Here is a 21,504-nt window from a genome sequence, read left to right as displayed (position 1 = left end):
ACTCCTTAGAAGGGCAATTCTATTCGAATTTAAATCAGTTTTTTGAAATTTGATTTGAATTTGATTTGAGAACCATTTGGCACCTTTTAAAAAACCAGTCAGCCCCCTTGATTGGATTTTAAAAAGCACCAAAACAGGGTCAAACTGATTCAAATTTGAATTGAATTTTCAGACCAGATTTGAATTTGATTCAAATGCAAAACAAATCTTCGGAATTCGATTCAAATTCGAAACAAATTTAAAAAAAATGGTTTCATGCACATCTCTAGTCTGTAACAACCCATTTTTACATGTCCTCCACTCCTCAGTGATGAATTAGTTTACTCCCTCTCCAGCTCCTCCCATCAGGTGGTTTCTGCGTCCATCTTATAAGAGTCTTAATGGCTTCCAGTACCCTGAGTGGGCGGAGGGGGTGGGGACCATCAGTGCCTCATCCAGGAACATTCTCTGGCATCCCAAATGATCAGCCTGTGATCTGCCAAACAAAGGGAAGGCCAAGTAGCCATTACCTGATCAGCAACAATATACAAAGTAAGTAAATTTAAAGCAAGTTCAAAACATGGCAAACGTTACAGAGTGAACACTGCAAATCCTGCTATTGTAGACTTTACTCTTTTACTCACAAAAATCTCTCTTAAAATTGAAAACTTGCAAGCTTTTTCAGCCACACATGTTGCTCCAATAAAAGACAGCTGTTGTCTTATCCTCTTGGCCTGAAACAGTGAGAATTCTTCCAACTTTATTCTCTTAGGTCATGGACTGTGCAGTATTGTTGAGCTGACAGTGGGATTGGCTTCTGCTCCCATATTTCCACTTTTTCAGTGAGGTGCCAATAGTTGTTCTCTAAACGAGCTTTCTTGCTAACAATGGGATAATAAAGGGTTCCATCCAGTTGCCTGTCACAATGTTTGAACGGTATATATAGCCAATATTTTGCAAGCTGCTAAAGATGCAGTCTCAACTTTTGGCTCTCTGCCTGCTTCTTAAAGGTTAGATTACATAGTGTGATACTATATTTATGTAAAGTGTAGGATAAAAGCAGATTCTAAGTGGCAGTGCTGGAAAATGGCTCTTCTAAATTCACTTCAGAATTCAGCACTATACATTCTGTTATCAGTCATAGAATAATACAGGTTTTCTATCTGGTATTTGATGTTCTGCTTTTGAGAACAAGTATTTGGCGTAGCTGGGCTAAGCTGATATGAATCCTATTCAGACATGAGGCCTGTTCATACAATAATCAAAATCAGGGTAGGAGGCATTGTACCCTTGTTCACATTATTGTGTGCACTTACAAAAATCCCTCAAGCAAAAGTTGCTTAAATCAGGGTAGCCTTGAGCAAAGAGGCACCTTTTTAAAGTGATGCATTTCTTTACTGAGCAGGAGGAAAGCAACTGGCCCTATCCAACCCCAGCACAACATCCCTCCAGTGGCTGTTGATGGTGTCTATCTTATGTTTATCTTTCGATTGTGAGCCCTTTGAGGACAGGAATCGATATTCATTCATTCATTCATTCATTCATCCATACATCCATCCATTTATATTGATGTAAACTGCTTTGGATACTCTTGTTGAAAAGTGGTTTATAAATATTTGTAGTAGCAGCTTTTGTACCCTGCTCTTAACCAAGGTAAGAGAGGATAGCTCTCCTACCTTGCTTTTCTGGTCATGGGGGTTTACTTACCCTTTTAGCAGCCACTGGGAACCAGCAGGCCTGGAAACAATAGAGAGCTGTGGCTACAGGGGCTGCCATCATGGATGTGCCACTCTGCAATGCACACTCTATGATCCTGTCAATGCAGCACCTTCAGCAAAGCTCATCCAGCCTCCTGTGCAGCCAATCAGAGAGCAATTGCTGATGTAATAAGGCTTTCCAGTCTACTTGCAGTGCAAAGCATGATGGGAAGGCCTACAAGGCCTTCAGAGGACTTTGCATGTTTCCAGCCCCCAATTTCGGCAATGGATACCTGGCCCTCTTAACTGTGTATTTCCTGAATTTGCTGGCCTAAACAGAGATTCTGATTGTCTGCTGCAACTGGGCTAGGAGCCATCTAACCTTCCAACTCACCCTCAAATGGTCATGAGAAAGGCCTTATCATGTTGTACCTGCATTCAGAAGAAGTCTGTACACTCATACATGTTTTTGTGTGAATGACTTACCTCTGCTCATTTTAAAAGTGAACCTGGGTATAGGCCCTTTAAAATACAGACTAAAGATAGGAAGTGTACTGCTGTATCTGCGTTCAACATAACTTGTGAATAACTGTGCCTGCATACAGATCTGTACTTATGAACTCTGTATCCAGGTTGAATATGAGGTGTGAATAGGGCTAGAGAAAACCCAGGTTCCAAACCCATACAGGGCCAACATAGACAATATACCTTTTGAGGTGAGTTACACAATCATCCTGGGCAGGCTGGGAGGGAGCGGGGGGATGGCTGCACTGAACTTACGTTCCCCCCAGATGACCAAACTTTCCTTCATCAGTGTGTCTCCTGTGCTCCCGCACAGACAGCCCGGCCCGATGCAGCTCTGTGAAGCACAGAGCAGGGCAGAGGGATCCTGGGATGGAACTTATTCAGGCCTCCAGGCATCCCTCAATGCAATGTGTGTCACATGCGTTACATTGGGGATTCCCCTATCAGACTCCCTATCAGAAGATCACTCTACACACCCATCTCTGCGACTCCTTGGGCTGCATGCAGCCCGAGGCATCACATGATACCCGGTAGCCGGGGTAAGAGTGCGAGAGCACCCTTAACCTCGGCTAAAAGCCAGGTTTGTGAAGGGGGTTAGGAGGGCCGGGAGTGGAGGGATCAGCAAGGATACCGCTGCTTCTCATGACCAGCCTAACTCTGCTTGGGGCATCTCAGGCACAGTTAGGCTGGTTGTGAGAGCAGCCTCATTGCATGATTGGAGCATGTGTGTCCCAGTCTGGACTGGAACTGTGTGTGGACGGAAACTTTAAGCTTTTGTCACCCCGCCTGTGGTCCAAGTCCAGATCTCCTCCTCTGCAGCTGCTATTTGCTCCAGAAGAAAAGCTCCCATTGATAGCAACATGAGGTCTTCTCCTGGGACAATTTATTTGATTTGATTTGATTTGATTTGATTTGATTTGATTTGTATACCGCCCTTCCAAAATGGCTCAGGGAGGCTCAAATAGCAACTGCTAGGGATCTGTACAGAAGCCTCCCTCCCCTACTGTGGTGCCAATTCAGACTGATCCCCCTCCCATGCATATTATAAACAAATAAAGCACTCGTCCCCCATTCACACAACAGTTATGTTATCTTGGCCTTTAGCCATGAAGCTCAGTAGCTGGCTTTCAGAAAGTCATTCCCATTTCCTGCTTGTGTGTGAGAAAAAAACAAGATTGGCGGTGCTGACCGTAATCATGTGCTCAGCAGGGGCTGGGTCAGAAGGCTGCCTCCTACCCAGCAGCTGTACCCTGGTCTTTAATGAGGTAGGAAAAAAAGTTATTTGACTCAAATGCTGCTTAGCACAAGATCATTGCCAGCACCTCCGACCTTGTTTTTAACCCGAGCACAAAATGGGAGTGTGCACCGCTCCCACAGTTGGGTCGCAGGCTTCTCCTACCCTATTCATAATCATGTGAACCAGCCTAGTACTGTATTTCTCAGCTTCACCCTACCTCATAAACCTAGTTTTCACAAACGGTGGATAAGATACTAAACTTGTGTAGTGGTTGTACCTCTCCAGAGCTGCTGGTGAAGTGGTGGAATCATACTCTAACCATAGAGCTCTTCCCCATTGGAAAAAATGTTCCTACACTGAGAAGACTAGCAAGTCAGGGACAACAGTCAGCTACAGCCCAGTTTTCTATATGCAGGGATTCTTTTCACAGAGGAGCATTGAGTAATGTGGGTTCCCCACATGTAATCTAAAGTAGCACAGAACAGAAATGGCTTTACCACCTGCTGCTTGTAAGAACTAGGGATGGTGTGAGGATGAGCAATGGGGATGCTATCTCTCTATATATTTATTTCTCTAAGACGGGCCATGCATGGGGACGTGGCAGAAAGGAGGCGATTGGCTGACAGAGGAGGGGAGGAAAGGAGGCGATTGGCTGACAGAGAGTGAGAGGAAAGATGGTGATTCGCTGACAAGGGGGAGGAAAGGAGGCAATTGGCTGACAGTGAGGGGGGAGGAAAGGAGGCGATTGGCTGACAGAGAAGGGGGAGGAGATTGGCTGACAGCGTGTGAGAGTTCGGAAAGTGAGAAGGCAGCAGCCAGAGAGGAGTGAAGGCAGTGAGTTTCGGGGGGGGGAGAGCGAGCGAGGGAGTTGCGGGGGGGAGAGTCAGCGAGGGAGTTGCAGGGGAAGGGAGCGAGTGAGGGAGCTGAGGGGGGGAGAGAGTGAGGGAGCTGCGGTGGGAAGGGAGTGAGTGAGGGAGCTGCAGGGGGAGGGAGGGAGCGAGCTGCAGGGGGAAGGGAGCGAGCGAGGGAACTGCGGGGGGATGCTACAGGCTCAGTGCATGACTGAACAAATGCTCTGTGTGGGGTCAGCTAGTTTAACATAAAACAGAATCAAGAGTTAACTTGTTCTCTGTATTGCACAGAGGTAGTCTGACAGTTAATCAGCTACATGTAAGCAAGTTTGATAACTTCTGAGAAGTGGAACAACAACAAATATAGAACCAAATTTCAAGTAAACTCGTGGTTTTTCCCCCCACAGTTAACAAACTATGGGGGTGTGGTAACATTAATGGGACCCATAAGAACATAAGAACAGCCCTGCCGAATCAGGTCCAAGGTCTATCTAGTCCAGGTCTATCTAGGTCTATCTAGTCCAGAATCTTGTTTCACACAGTGGTCCACCAGATGGCTCTGAGAAGCCCACAGGCAAGAGCAGAGGGCATGCCCTTTCTCCTGCTGGTGCTCTCCTGCAACTGGTATTTAGAGGCATCTTGCCTTGTAGGCTGGAGGTGGCCTATAGCTCTCAGTCTAGTAGCCATTGATAGACCTGCCCTCCATGAAGTTATCTAAACCCCTCTTAAAACCATCCAGGCTGTTATCTGTCTCCACATCTTGTGGCAGATAATACCATAGGTTAATTATGCATTGTGTGAAAAAGTACTTCCTTTTGTCGGTTCTAAATTTCTTGGAAATCAGTTTCATGGGATGACCCCTGGTTCTAGTGTTATAAGGTGTCCCCTCAAGGCTCCGTACTTTCTCCAATGATTTTTAACATCCACATGAAACCGCTGGGAGAGATCATCAGGGGATTTGGAGCTGAGTGTTATCAGTATGCTGATGACACCCAGATCTACTTCTCCATGTCAACTTCTTCAGGTGATGGCATATCCTCCCTAAATGCCTGCCTGGAAGCAGTAATGGGCTGGATGAGGGAGAATAAACTGAAACTGAATCCAGATAAGACGGAGGTATTTATTGTGCAGGGTCAGAACTCTGGAGATGATTTTGATCTACCTGTTCTAGATGGGGTCACACTTCCCCAAAAGGAACAGGTTCTCAGTCTGGGAGTACTTCTGGATTCACACTGCTCCCTGGTTTCTCAGGTTGAGGCGGTGGCCACGGGTGCTTTCTATCAGCTCCGGCTGATATGCCAGCTGTGCCCATTTCTCAAGAACAATGACCTCAAAACAGTGGCACAACTGTTGGTAACCTCCAGACTTGACTTCTGTAATACGCTCTATGTGGGGCTGCCTTTGTACGTAGTCCGGAAACTTCAGTTGGTACAGAATGTGGCAGCCAGGTTGGTCTCTGGGTCATCTCAAAGAGACCACATTATTCCTTTACTGATGGAGCTATACTGCCTGCCAATAGGTTTCCGGACAAAATACAAAGTACTAGTTATAAAGCCCTAAATGGCTTAGGCCCTGGGTATCTAAGAGAGCGTCTTCTTCACTACAAGCCCCACCACCCATTGAGGTCATCTGAAGAGATCCGTCTCCAGTTACTGCCAACTCGTTTGGTGGCTACACAGAGCAGGCCTTCTTGTTCGCTGCCCCGAGATTGTGGAATGTGCTCCCTGCTGAGATACGATCCTCCCCATCTCTGGCAATTTTCAAAAAACACCCGAAAACCCATCTTTTCACCCAAGCTTTCTCAGCTTCCTAAAAAATTTTTAGGTTTTAATCTCTGGTTTATTTTTAAATTGTTAAATTGTTTTAAGTTTTTAATATATGTTTTTAACTTGTTTTATGATATTGTTAACTGCCCAAAGACGAAAGTTTGGGGCAGTGTACAAATTGGATAAACAAACAAACAAGAAAGAGAGGGAGAAAAATTCGATCAACTTTCTCCACACCATGCATGATTTTTATATTGAAAAAATTCTCATTTGCTATGATAGAATGAGAATTCACACCTCAGAAAAAACTTCTAAGGTGTGAATTCTCATTCTATCATAGCAAATGAGATTTTTTTCAATTAGACAACTCTCATGACCCCACTTTCACTTTTTCACACTTACTATGAATATGAGGAAGTAATCAATTTAGCACACTTCACCTTATGAAGACAAACCTCAGAATTCACCAAAATTCACCCCTCTACCCAATCACTCTGAAATTGGGGATGGGTGGTAGCCTCCACCCATTAGGCACTATCTACCAGCCCACTCCACTCCTTTGGGGCAGATCCACTTTCTGCCCCCAATCTGCCCCAAAGACACCAAAACTTCAAATATTCCCAAAATACCAGGCCTCTGCCCAATCCCCCTGAAATTGGGGTGGTAGCCTCCACCCATTAGGCACTACCACCCCACCCCACTCTTTTGGGGCAGATCCACTTTCTGCCCCCAAACTGCCCCAAAGTCACTAAAACTTCAAAAATTCTCAAAAAATCAGCCCTTTGTCCAATCCCCCTGAAATTGGGGTGGAAGCCTCCACCCATTAGGCACTACCACCCCACCCCACTATTCTGCCCCAGTCCCCACTTTCTGCCCCAATCTGCCCCAAAGACATGAAAACTTCAGAAATTCCCCCAAAATCAGCCCTTTGCCCAATCCCCCTGAAATTGGGGTGGTAGCCTGCACCCATTAGGCACTACCACCCAACCCCACTCTTTTTGCCCAGATCCCATGCTATGCCCCCGAACTGCCCCAAAGTCACTAAAACTTCAAAAAATCCCCCCAAATCAACCATGAACCGAATCACCCGAATTTTTCATGCCCGAAATTCGGGTGATTCAGCTCGGGCCCGAAAAATATCGGGGGACATCGGGGGTGGTTCGGTTCGGCCCCGAATCACCCGAAATTGCTCGTTTCGGGCACAGATCGTTCTGTGCCCGAAATTTTTTGCACATCCCTAGAATGTGACTCTGTTGATCCTCCTGGGTCTCTCAGTGGCTTTTGATACCATTGACCATGGTATCCTGCTGGGATACTCTCCGGGTTGGGACTTGGGGGCACGTTTATACTGTGGCTCTGCTCCTACCTGTAGGATTGTACTCAGAAGGTGGTGCTGAGGGATGCCTGCTCCACCCCTTAGCCTTTGGCCTATGGGGTGCCACAGGGATCTATTCTGTCCCCCATGCTGTTTAAAATTTACATGAAACCTCTGGGAGAGGTCATCTGTGGGTGTGGGCTGTGGTGCCATTAATATGCTGATGACACCCAGCTCTACCTATCTTTTAAGTCAGCAGACACCAGGGAGGCAGTGGATGCTCTGAACTGGGTTTTGGAGGCTGTTCTGGACTGGATGGGGGCAAACAAGCTGAAACTTAATCCTGATAAGATTGAAGTGCTCTGGGTTGGTAGAACTGATAATCCGAATAATGAGGTAAACACTTCCTCTGAACTACAAAGTCCGCAGCTTGGGGGTGCTTCTGGACCCAACACTATCATTGGAGGTGCAGGTGGCGGCGGTGTGCAGAGTGCCTTTTACCAACCACAGCTGCAACCCTTTTTGGAGAAGTCGAACCTGACCTCAGCCTGGTAACATCCAGATTGGACCACTGCAATGCACTCTACGTGGGGCTGCCCTTGAAAACTGTTCAGAAGCTTGAGCTGGTTGAGCTGCAAGGATGCTCGTGGGTGCAAGTTGCTTTATAAGTATCACACCCATCCTGCAGCAGCTTCATTAGTTACCGGTTAGCTTCTGGGCTAGATTCAAAGTGCTGGTCTTGATCTTTAAAGCCCTACATGGCTTGGGGCCGGGCTACCTGTCAGACTGCATTCACCCATATGAACCTACCAGGACCCTCTGCTCATCATCTCAGGCCCTGCTCATGGCCCCGCCACTAACAGAGATCTGGTTGGTGGTGACTAGAGACAGGGCCTTTTAGGTTGTGACCCCTCAGCTTTGGAACACTCTCCCTGAAGAACTTCGCCATGCTCCCTCACTCAGTGTTTTTAAAAAAACTACTAAAGCTTTTTAATGCTCCATCTTTGGTTATATCTGGTAGTTTATTTAGTTTTTCTGTCAATTTATAGCTTTTAAAATAACATTTAATTTGAAACAATACTGATTGTGGTTTTTAGCCTGACTTTTAACGTGTTTCCTTAATTTGGTTAATTTTATTACTTTTATTTTACATTGATCAATGTTATTGTTGTGAGGAGGGTATAAGGCAAGATGGCAACCAGTCAAGTAACCTTTTCAGAGAGCTCCTTCGCTGAGTTATAGTTTTAGTAAGTTTCTCAGGTCGTTTGCATGCTGAATTTTACAGGCTAACTTGGTTGTATTGTTGTGAGCTACCCGGAGCAGTAGTGTACTGGAGGGGCAGTGTATAAATATTTTAAATAATAAAAATAAATAATAATAATTAGCAGTTTTATTTTCAACCCCCTTCCTAATGATTCCAAGCATGGAATTGGGCTTTTTCTTTTCTTTTCTTTTTTACAGCTGCAGCACCCTGAGTCAACATTTTCAATGAGCTGTCCACCATGACCCCCCTCTCCTGGTTAGTCACCGACAGCTCAGACCCCATCAGCATATGTGTGAAATTGAGTTTGGGGTTGTTGGTTTTTTTGCCCCAGTATGCATCCTAGTATGCATCCCTTTGTCACCTTAAGTGGTGCAGTGGGGAAATGCTTGACTAACAGGCAGAAGGTTGCCGATTTGAATCCCTGCTGCTACTGTATCCAGCAGCAGTGATATAGGAAGATACTGAAAGGTATCATATACTGTGCAGGAGGAGACAATGGTAAACCCCTCTTGTATTCTACCAAAAGAAAACCACAGGGCTCTGTGGGCGCCAGGAGTCGAAATCGACTTGATGGCACACTTTACTTTATAAATCCCTTTTCACTTGCTAACATTGAAATGCATTTGCCATTTTGTTGCCCACTCACCCAGTTTGGAGAGATCCTTTCGGAGCTCCTCACAATCTGTTGTGGATTTCACTACCCTAAATAGTTTAGTGTCATCTGCAAATTTGGCCACCTCACTGCTTACCCCAAATTCTAGATAATTTATGTATGAATTTTAAAAGCACTGGTCCCAGTACAGATCCCTGTACAAGACCCCACTTCTTACTTCCCTCCATGTAGAGAACTGTCCATTTATACTTACCCTGTTTCCTGTCCTTCAGCCAGTTACCAATCCACATATGAACCTGTCTCCTTGTCCTATGACTGCTAAGTTTTCTCAAGAGTCTTTGATAAGGAATTTTGTTGAAAGTTTTTTGAATGTCCAAATATACTAAGTCAACCGGATCACCTTTATCCACATGCCTGTTGACACTCTCAAAGAGGGCTGTGGTTACTTACCAGTTGAAATATCATCTGTTCAAATTTAAAGACCACAATTCAAAGTCAAAATCAAAACTTGACACCCCCCAACACAAATGTCAAAGCTACCATTATCTTAAATTAGATGGTTGTGACTGATACTGTGGGCAGAGAGGATTAGAGTGAGGTAGTAATTATCTGCCTTTTCATTGGCAATGTAATAATATTTCTAGGTTGCTTTTGGAATATATTGCTATGTGTGGCTTTTTAGATTGTCATGTCGTCAGAAGGCCATCCTTGTGTGTGTATCTATATAGAAAAGATTCAGTCATCCCTGACTTAAGAAGTCCTTTAATTTGACTTCCTTGCCATCACGAGATCTACTTGTCACAGAAACTTGTCACAGATGATCTACTTGTCACATGGAGACGGGCTTTTTCAGTTGCTGCTCCGGGACTATGGACTGCACTCCCTATTAAGATACGATCCTCCCCATCTCTGACAATTTAAAAAATATATATTTAAAAACCCATCTTTTTACTCAGGCTTTTTCAGCTTCTTAATAATGTATAGGTTTTTAATTCTGTGATTGATTTTTAAATTGTTAGTTTTTAATTGTTTTTATGTGTTTTTATATGTGTTTATATGTTGTTTTATCATTGTGAACTACACAGAGACACGAGTGTGGGGCGGTATAAAAATGTAATGAATGAATGAATGAATGAATAAACCCCTTAACCAAATATTTTACTCCTGCAGAAGACATTCTACAAGTGATGGACTTTCCTAAGGAAATGCAAGAGACATTAGAATACGTAGACTAGTATTTTCCAAATGAGTGTTAGATATTATTATCATCATTGGCAGCACTAGGAAAAAAATATGAGGGGAAGACACAGGAAGGGCAAATTGCATTTTCGGGTGGGTGAGTTGTGTCTCACGTGTTAGGTTTCGGAAACAGAAATGGGCAGGGCGGAAGCTGGGGGGGCTATTTTTATGAAAGGGTTCTTGCTCCCTTGCTCTCCCTCTGGAGCTGTCCTTGGTGGTAATAAAGGAATCTTTTTCTGTTCTGTTCTGAAATCTAAGGCAAAAATGGGAAGAACCCAATACAGCTATAGGAATGCAAGTAATACAATTAAAACAGTATATGTTGTTTCATGGTTACAGTGTTTTTCAATCTTGCAAGATGCTTTATCACACAATATAACAAAAATGATAGTGGTGAACAAGCAATTTTTGTATATCTCCGAAGAGAGAATTATAAATGTCCAAAAACAATGGTTTGTCCAGTTATGTTGGTTGAAAACACAACATTCCACATGATGAGATAGCTATGAAGTTGCAATAGGACAAAAACAGCTGGAAATCTAGATTCTGAAATCTAGACATTCAGTATTTAGATCTAGAATCTAATGGAATGTTGACCACCCAGAATATCTAGCAGGCTTAACCTGGCATCTACTGTTAAATGTTTCAGAGTCGACTCCCTTAGGGACTCATGCCTTTGGAATGAGTGAGCTTGCCTTGGCAATTCTCCTTACTCTTGTAAGCTCCAGCTATGGTGAGATGTGGTTCTCTAGCTGAGTAAAGAGGCACTTTTCAAAGCAGTGATTCTCTTCTGTTTAGGAGGGAGAGAGTAATGGGCCCTACCCAAACCCAACACAGCAGTAGCTCTTCAGTGGCTGTTGCTGTTGCCTTATGTTTATTTTAGATCGTGAGCCCTTTGGTTAATTCTGGGGTGGCAGAGTTGGGCATGTTGCCATTTTTTTGGTGGCTTTGGCCATGGGTGAATTTTCTGGTTCTTGTGTGTGCCCTCTGGTGGGAGAACATCTCCTTCTGTGGGGCTGTATTTTTGAAGGGCCTTTTAACGCTGGTGATAATGAGATATTCAGGGTATGTCGGTAATGGAATCAGAATGTTTGGATATTGCTTCTGGTTCTGTTACTGGCATGTTTTGCACATATTAGACACTGTCTGCAATATTTGGGTTGTTTTGTGGTGGGGGTGGTCTCTTGCCAGTGGGCATATATAGTGTTGGTCTGGGGGTTTCCTTGTGGCTACAGTCATTGGGAGCATGGTGGTATGCATGGTTCCATTAACCTTGGAACTGCTCCTTTGGGGACAGGGAACTATCTTATTTGTTTTTTATTTTGTTTTTCTGTGTAAACCACTTTCAGAAATTTGTTTGGAAAGTGGTATATAAATATGTGTAGTAAAAGTAGTAGTACCTTTGTGTTAATCCTCATTTTAACTTCAGGTTTGATTTTATTTCCTAATAGCACAACACCAATTCTTTAATGCTCCCCATTACAGAGAGACCTGGGTGTAATTTATCATTTTATTAACTTTGTAAACAAGTGGCTAGCGACCATGGCAAAAGTTGCTGTGTAAATCAATAATGCAACAAAGAAGACAACACTTTTAATTAACTCTAAAATGTTATTAGTTGCACAATCTGTCACCCAACTAGTATTTCAGATGCTGTGTGAATTGGCACAATTTAGGTCTGAGATGGCAGAATCATGTGTACCCAAAACCCAATATTTCCAGCAAGAAATTAAACTACTGGAACAGTGCAGATCCAAATGAGAAACCCACAGCTTAGAATGGATGGGAAGCTTTGAAGTGGGCATTTAATATCCTACACATAAGTAGGAGTGGGGGAATCAAGGCTGCCTGGACAGCTGTATCAACAACCTCTGATGATGATAACAAGAATCAATTAAATGATGATATAGTAAAATCCATTAGAATGGTTCAAGGCACAAGAACAGGGTTGCAAGTAAATGCAGTTGAAAAACCCTGTGGTTACAACATTATATATGTGTTGAATATTCATTCTCTTATGAATAACTTGAGCATTCAGTTGAAACAGGCTGAAGCAGATAGTGAATGCATTTTTAACTTGCTGTTGTATATTGTGAATTATTTCTGTTTTAAAACACAGCTTGCATTTATTGGTATGATGGATCTTTTAGAAGCATTGCTAATGTTTCATTTTCCTGTCTATTCACTTCAGCTGCCAGAGCTGCCAACATATATGGAAGTTACCAAACTATTTCTGTTATATTGGATACTTCAGGCAAAGTACCAAACTGTTCCATGTCACGCCACTGAGAGCATCTTCTCAGAATATCTTTGGGTCAGGCCATCAGCTGACACAAGCAGGGTAGTTTTTGTGAACTGGGAAATATTCTGCATGGAATGAGATATTTGTTTGTTAAGGAGCTTACTCTATCTGGATTTTTTTTTAAAAATGGAATGCTATGCTAATATCTTCAGACTTATATCCACACAGTGTTTCCAGGTAACTTTCAAAGCAGCAGCTCTTTAAGACAATGTTAGTTTAGATTTAGAAATGCAGCCTAGTCACTTGATAGAGTCCTGATTAAAATATGAACAGATCAAAGCTTGCCCTTCATTCAGTTATTGAATAGAACAAGCCTATTAATCTGTCTGCTAGTTGGCAGGCAGCATACTCATAATCACCATTTTCTCCCAATTTACACTAGCCAGTGACTGCATTTCCCCCTTTCTACTTACTATCAGGAATGGGATTTGGATTTGTCTTTTATTCAATGGTGTACATTGCTCTTCAGTAGGTCGTTTCACATAGCAGAAATGCTGGGGCTCACCTCTGCTTACATGTCGCCCTGGGTCCTGCAACTTCTGCCTATGCCTAACGGAGCAGTGGGGACTCTGCACATGCCCCGAGACACATCACTTCACTTTTCAGAGTGGAATCCCAGGCTTCTTGCTCTCCCCCTCTTTACATTTACCAATGTTACTATTATTCATTGAACTGAGTAAGTGTAATCGGACGAATCAGTAACGCCCAGTGGATTCAAAAATGTTTTTGTCTGCGTTTGCTGAGGGGGTTTCTCCCCCGCCCCCTTTACTCTAGTTTCCTTGTGCAATACTGCCTGGCGCTGCCAGACTAGAGAGGGAGCTCCAGCCGCACACATATTTCTGTATACAGAGGGAAACACACAGAGCGAGCGAGCGAGCAGGGAGAGGAGATTAACATCAAGGAGACATTTGCTATGGAGGAGGGGGGCGATGGGGGGGGAGGCGGGGTCCCCAGGAAAAGCCAGCCTCAGCTAAATGGTCGCCTTCGATCCCTCGCCAGCGCCAGCCCTTTGCCCAGGTCATTTGCTCGCTTTTCCTGTCAGCGTCTTGAGCCTGCTGAGGAGCTGGACAGCAGGCAGGGAGGGAGTGGAGGAGGGGCGGCGGTTTAACTTTTACTTGACATTACCGCCAGTTTCCCTCGCTGGCTCGACCTGGGGGCGTCCTCTTCTCCCGCCAATCGAACTTTTTGGCGAAAGGCTGCAGCAGCAACCCAGAAGGGTGCGGGGAGGGGAAACATTGCACAGAAAATACCACCCCCCACCCCACAGGCTTGTCCGGGCCTGGGATATACGGGTAGTCCGCCAACAAAGTAAATAATCACCCCAGTTAAGAAGAGGACTGGGAGTTGATCTTCAAGGCGATCTGCTTCGCCAGCCGCGGGGCAACGGAAGGCCACCCCGCACCAGCTACGACAGTCAGACGCCCACGTTGGCTGCAAAAGTCTGGAGGATCTAAAGTGTGTGTGTGCGTGCGTGCGCGTGAAATCGCAGCCACCCGATCGGTGCAGGAGAGGCGGAGAGAAACCATGTGAGTGTGGCAGGCTTCCTCCTTAAAAAAAAGAAAGGAAGGAAGGAAAGAAAGAAAGCAAGAAAGAAAGAAAGGAAAGGAAAGGAAAGAACAATCCTGAGAAATAGCGACGTCGAGGGCGGGAAGTCGTTCTCGCCTGCTTTTGTTTGCAATCCGGTGGATTGGAAGATGGAGATGGATGTTAAGGGAGTTTCTCAGTGCCCGGAGCCCATCCCCCACGCGCAGGGGTCTGGAGGCTGTCAGCAGCAGCAGCAGCAGCAGGATGGGCAGGCAGGGGAAACTGCCGGTGACAGCAATCAGCAGCAGCCGCCGCCAGAGAAGAGGCAAGGCAGCGAGAAGGAAGACAAAAAGGTAGGTTCCCAACTCCGCTTCCCTCCCAGGCGGAAATCGCCAGTATGCAGGAGGGACGGGAGAAGCCACCTTTAAGAAACTGGGCGCGCAGGGAGCGGGGGCCGGGGGGGGGGCGGATAGGAAATGATGGGAAGGGGGTGGGGATCCAATCTGGAATGGAGAAGAAGTGCAAGGATCCAGCCTTCCCGGTATGAGAGAAATGTGTCCTCGATTTTAATCTCAGCGAATGCATTGCACGGACCAAATGCCGACACAAGAAGCACCACATTCGAAGGGCGCGTCTTGTCATCCTGTTCTGGATGCTTTAAACGGCGGTGGTCCTCCACCATCCTAAATCTGAACGATGAAGTCTGGCATAAGGACAAGCGGGCTTTAAGGTTGTTTAAGGACAAGGAAGATTAAGGGGAGTGAAATAGCCACTTGTTAGAAAACCCTTCTCTGCCCGTTCCAAGCGTGGATAATGGATTGCATCCCCTCAAGTGCATGTTTCTGGGTCCAGTGCCTTAGTTGGATAGTGCAAATGGAGATAGAAGAGAGAAATGCTGACTCAAAAGTTTGGTTTGTCGATGTCGTGGGCTAAAGTCTCTCTTCTCCAGTATGTCTAAATGCAGAGGTTGATTGCAGACCTGAAATGTACTTTATAAATACCAAGGGGCAACGGGGGAGTTTGGAAAAGGAGGAGGGACCCTGCACATTTTGGTTGCTCCATCCTTGCTGTGTCATTGTAGACGGGCTGCTTCTTACTGAGCCAAGAGCAAGCTTTGAGTTCAGCAGAGAAATGGGTCAGCTTGCCTTCCTTGGTGCTGTGCTGATAGATCTTCTGCTCCATGAATTCTAAAGCAGGCAGCAAGAGAGGGAGGGAGAATAACCCCACTAAAGATCATGTTAGCAAAGTGCATTGATTAGCTCTCCTGTCTGCAGGCATGCCTTCCGTTCCATTAATATTTCCCAGCATGGGTTTAATAACTGAAGACTATAAATGGTGTATGGCTTGCAACAGAGATGGCCTCCGTTTTCCTGCAACAGCAAACATGACTATTGATTGCTTCAAATGTTACGTCCTGCTAAAAGTGAATTATATTTCATTGGAGGATCTGCAGTCTTTCCTGTGGGCAACTATCGCATTAGGAAATTGCCACCTCTTTCAAAAGTAGATGGTTGCACTATCCTGGAAATGATGTGTGATTCATGATGTGGGTTTACTACATGGGATAGTTCTGATTTGTCTTAGAAATATGTAAGGGAAAAGCCACACAATAAACAATACAGAAATTGGCAGCAAGCATTAAACATTATACACAAATCATAGGAGTCATCCAATAATCATGGCAAACTAGATTTTTTAAACTAAAAGATAAAGTTTTCTGTTGTTTAATGCATCCCAGTACACACCTATTATTGCACTTCCTCTTTGCTGACCTGCGCTGATTGGGTGCTCCCCTCTTGTTGTGCTACATTATTCAAAATGATGGAACAAAAATACATAGGATATCTAATTTCTGTGGTTGATAGACAAATACTCTTTTTACTGAATTTCTTCTCTTTCAAGACAGCCTGTTGGTTGACAATATTCAGCTTTCTTAACTATTCAATCTATTGGCTAATTTGTAACATCAGTGCCATTGTTATCATTTTGACCTCCCTTCGGCCCACTGCAAAAATAGTGGAATGCCCTAGGCTGATCATTATGCCAACAATATAGGTTTGTGCATATTTATCTACTTCTCAAAGATAGTTAGATATTTTTCAGATTTTAAACATGCCGTTAGCCTTCACAAAGGAAGATTTCATTTTAGTTGTGTGTGACATCATTAATATTTTACTTGGGCGTGACAGTATATTGCCATAACACATGCAAATGATTCTGACAGTTCAGAACTACAAACCGTTTCAGCTTGGAACTTTAAATGTATTTCTCAAATATTAGCTTGCACGTTAATTAAAATCTACAGCAGGAGCTACTGCTGAAATCTATGGCGGCTGTGCCAATGCCTTCAGCATTTCAAAAGCCTGCCATCAGCAGAAATCTGTGATCAGTAGTTACTTCTAGATGCACTGTGCACTCTGTCTAATGTTTTACTAGCAGCTGGTAACAGGAAGCCAAATAATGCATGTCTGCAGGTGAAAGAAGCAGCGGAAGATACTCGGGTAGATTTATAGCTAATTAAAAGGCATACATAATTGAGTCTTCCACTGATGGGTTTTATGTTATGTTGGTGATCAGCTTCTTGAGACAGGAACAGAGGACTGCTTTTTCTCAGCTGTGGCTTTTCAGACAATATGCTGACTAAGTCCCCATGGGTACCCAGGATTAAAGTGGATCTTACCTTCTTTACTGACTAAAGAATTCTGTTTTGGGTCTGGAAGGCAAGGGACAAATAACGTGTCAATTCTGGGTGCATAGTATTTTACTAATACTAATATTTTAGATATTTTATCATGTCCACTGATTACAGACAATCAATAACTATCTTGGATAATTAGTATTGTATTTTATTTAAAAGCTTAAAGTCAATATTTTATAAGCTAGTACATACACATGCATGAACAAGGATGCACAGTTTCACCCTTCAGTGTCTCGAAACACTTAAAATTTCGTACAGCATTTACTTGTATTTAATTTTTAGTTTTTTATTCTGCTTTTCAGCCTGACTTCCCAAAGAGGTTTACAATATCCATGACAAGCAACACATTTATTAAAACTTCCATCAATATCTCTGATGGAGAATGGCTGGCTGCTTGCAGATAGGCTCAGCTCTTGGAAGGGAGGAGCCAGGTAACAACTGGTCTCAGCAAAAACAATGGAAGGGGCTTGGCTCCTGTATTTCCCCCTCTGCTGCAGCCATGAGGAATGTTTAGTGTGAAATCTGTGTGATATTCATGTTGTTCAGCCTCCTAACAATCACATGAAGTATAAGTTGTAGTCTGTCTACTAATATTTTAGGTTTTGTTGTTTAGAAGTTTGTCCCAGTGGGGATCCTGGAGAGAGAGAGAGAGAGTGTGTGTGTGTGTGTGTGTGGGTGCGGAGTTCAGATCCCACCACTTTTTTTTTCTTATCCACCCCAGGAGAACCTGCTCTTTCCTGGAAACAATGGAAGTCCTATTTCTGCAACTACCTCCTCACCATACAGACCCCTGATTTTACTCCAGCAAAACAGAAGGCTATATTGCTTCACTGCCTGGGCCCTGAAGGCAAAAGTATATATAATCCCTTTCCTGCCAACTTGGAAGGGGATGCCAATTCTTATGAAGCTGCTCTTCAAGCCTTAGATGATTATTTCAGCCTAACTATGAATGTGATTGATGAGTGTTACAAGCTGGTCTTGTGGTAGCAAGCATGACTTGTCCCCTTAGCTAAGCAAGGTTTGCCCTGGTTGCATATGAATGGGAGACTAGAAGTATGAGCACTGTAAGATATTCCCCTCAGGGGATGAAGCCACTCTGGGAAGAGCAGAAGGTTTCAAGTTCCCTCCATGGCTTCTCCAAGATAGGGCTGAGAGAGATTCCTGCCTGCAACCTTGGAGAAGCCGCTGCCAGTCTTTGAAGACAATTCTGAGCTAGATAGACCAATGGTCTGACTCAGTATATGGTACTTTCGTATGTTCCTATGTTCTATTCTAAATCCCAGCTGCCTGGTGAATCTATCGATCAGTATGTCACAGCCCTGTGTGCCTTAGGTGTAACCTATGAGTTTGCCAACTTTACTAATGAAATGATCAGGGATCAGATTATTATGAGAGAGAAAAAACCCTCTGCTCCAAACTGCATGAAAAACTGTGATTGGAGCGGAAACCTACCTTGCATGAAGTTATGGAGATGGCTAGGAGGGTGGGGAATGCTCTTCACTGTGCCAAATTGCTCTCTTTGGTACCCCAAAACCAACCCTCTGAAATCCAGGCTGTTCAGCCCAAATCCTTCCAAACCCAATAATCTCACATGGCACTGCCCCATAAAAGCAGAGGTGCACCTAGATAATTTTGGAGCCTGGACCTAAAGGTCTTTGGAAGCCCCCCCCTCCCCTGCAAATTAAGCATCATCATGCTCTGCTGGGTGACCACACCACTCAGGACAGACTAAAAAGGATTTGGGGCTCCCTAGGACTGTGGAGGCCCTGGACTTCAGCCCCAAAGTCTAGGGGTAAGAGCGCCTCTGCAGAAAATGGCAGCACAAGAAAGGAGGAGCTACCAATGCTAGCACTGTAGAGACTCTGCCCACAAAGCCAGTTTTGCTCACTGTTCTGCATGGGTCAACAGGTGCAAAAAATGGGAACACTTTGTGAAGTTTTGCAAGTCTGCAGTCTACTCCATTACTGATTTACTCTATGATAAGGATGAGGCAGATGAACCTCTTTCTGACAGCATTTTAAATGTGATAGAATCAGAGCCTGATTCTCTACATTGTCAAGTTAAACTTAATGGCCATGAAGTGCAGAAGATGGCTGATTCTGTTTCTCCATACACTATCATTGCTTATCTACTTTACAAGAAACTCCTTACTACATCAGATCAGCCCTTGAAGCCTTCAGATTTCCACTCATGGGGATATAGAAGTTCCCCAATTGCCATAAATTGAGATTTCACTGCTGTTCTGGAATACAAAGGACATACTGCAGATGGGAAAGTGTATGTGTCACAAAAGGAGTCTCAGTATTGGGCTGGAAATAACAGAAAGACCTACGGATAGTGTTAGACCCAAATAGCACAGAACCCATATTACAGATGATAGAGCATCCATATACTGATATGATTGCTGATTTCTTTGACATTTTTGCTGATACTACTGACATTACCATACATTTCAAACATAAAATTCAGATGAAGGCAAATGCAATATCTGTTCAACACAAAGTGATGATCATACCGATAGCATTGAACCAATCACTTAGAGAGGAGCTCTTAAGAGTACAGCATGCTGACATCATAGAGCCTGTTGATTCATCAGAATGTGTCTCTCCCCAGTGCCAGAGGAAATCAAATGGTACACTTCAAATGTGCATAGATGTAAGAGATGTGAACTCCAAAATGGTAATAGATTATCATCCATTACCCAATATCAATGAAATGCTGCTTATTCTGAAAGACACCTCAGTGTTCACAACTTTTGACTTGTCTTTGGCCTATCATCAAATTTCTCTGCTCAAATGTTTTCACAAATAATGACCTTCATTACCCCAGAAGGTATTTTTCAATACAAAAGACTGCCCTTTGGATTAGCCTCTGCAGCTTAGGTATTTCAATGAATGATGCATGCAAATTTTGGGACTATGGGCTAACGATGGCATAACTTACTTTTAGGATGACACATTAGTGTATGGCAAAACCACTGAGAAGCATGATGCTAACTTGGGACACAATATCTCAGAGTGGCATACATTCCCAAATAGACTTGGTGAAAGCTATTTGGGAAGCACCAAAACCATGCAACAAAAGTGCATTTTGCTCATTTTTAGGACTCTGTGAGTCTGTTCTCATGCATACCCTAACCAGGCTAGGGAGGCCCAGCCTGTGTTACGCTGCACGTGAGAACCACCGGGATCAGGCCTGATCCCGGTGGGGCAGTGCTGCCTAGCCCAGCTTTTAAACCTGGTTCTTAGTCATGGTCAAAGGCTTGAGTGAGCCCTTAACCTGGGCTCCAGGATCATGTGTTCTCTGGGCTACATTCGTTTCCAGCGGACACAGAGATGGGCACCTAGAGCACTCATGTCCTGGGGGAATCCTCCAATGCATGTGCTGTGCTCCCAGCAACATGCAAATACTCATCTGGGGGGTGGGGGGGGAAGGTGAGTTGAACCAGCCTTCCCCACTGCCCACCCACCACCCCACCTACCTGTGAATGGCCCTATAAATTAGTTAGACAATTTGCCTCAAAAGTTGCTCCATTGCATCTTCTTTTTAAAAAGAATGTAATATTTAACTGGGATGCATCCTGCAAGGCTAGTTTTCAGATTATCAAATCGGCCATTGCTGAAAGCCCTGCTCTCACTTCTGAATATGGTTTGGGTGCTGTCTTGACCCAGCAAAAAGGGGACAGGGAAGTTACAATTGCCTTTGCTTCCAAAGTACTTACTGCTTCAGGGGAGATGTATTCTGTTTTTGAAAAAGAAGTTCTATCTTGTTTCTGGGTGGTGAGGCACTTCAGGACTACTTGTGGGGCAGGAAATTCACTTTACAGTCAGACCATTAACCTCTGTCTGCTTTATTGCTACTCGGGGATCAACCCCAAGAATAACCAAATAGATCACCAGACTTGTGGATTTTGATTTCCAGGTGGAATATCTTCCAGGTCTTCAGAATACAACTGCAGATTATTTATCTTGACTTCCAGGGCAAGAGATGACCCCAGAAGATAATGGATGGCCATGCAAAAACATGGTACCTGAACATCTTCAACAATACATGCACATAGGAAGTGAGCGGTCTCCTCTCAGTTAGTTGGTGCTGAGGACTGATTGTTTGGTGCTACTGGCCGGGCGACCTCCTTACAAGCAAAAGTGATCAAAATTGCCCACGAAGGTAACCTGGGCATTAGCTTGACTAAAAGGTAAATCAGAGAGAGTTTTTGGTGGCCAGTTATGGACAAACAAATTGAAAATGTAATGAGGCAATGTATGGCGTGTGCTGTATATGACAAATTGCAGAAGACTTTTACCACCCCCTCGACTCCAGTAAAGTATTCTGGAAAAAACTTGCTCTGGATATAGAGAGGCCTTTTGATAACCAACCCACAAAACAAAGATTTGTTATAATGATGGTGGATTACTATTCCAAGTGGCCAGAAATTTCATTTGCTGACAATATTACTATAAACAAGGTGATCCAGTTTATGGCTTCAGTTTTTGT

At 44.1% G+C, this 21,504-nt stretch overlaps 1 protein-coding gene across 6 annotated transcripts in view; it reads left to right on the top strand.

The window, feature by feature from the left end:
• Positions 1-13,728: 13,728 nt before the first annotated feature.
• RBMS3 (RNA binding motif single stranded interacting protein 3) overlaps positions 13,729-21,504 on the top strand; it is a 1,053,558-nt gene continuing 1,045,782 nt past the window's right edge. For 5 of the 6 annotated variants that reach the window (XM_053260504.1, XM_053260503.1, XM_053260501.1 and 2 more), the window contains exon 1: positions 13,729-14,665. In XM_053260504.1, coding sequence (XP_053116479.1) covers positions 14,483-14,665 — 183 coding nt within the window. In that variant the 5' untranslated portion in view covers positions 13,729-14,482. The remainder of the gene's footprint in view (positions 14,666-21,504) is intronic. The other variant, XM_053260506.1, reaches the window with a different exon arrangement.

The sequence above is a fragment of the Hemicordylus capensis genome, chromosome 6, assembly GCF_027244095.1.
Source record: "Hemicordylus capensis ecotype Gifberg chromosome 6, rHemCap1.1.pri, whole genome shotgun sequence".
Taxonomy (NCBI): domain Eukaryota; kingdom Metazoa; phylum Chordata; class Lepidosauria; order Squamata; family Cordylidae; genus Hemicordylus; species Hemicordylus capensis.
This window is presented reverse-complemented; position numbering and strand designations above follow the sequence as displayed.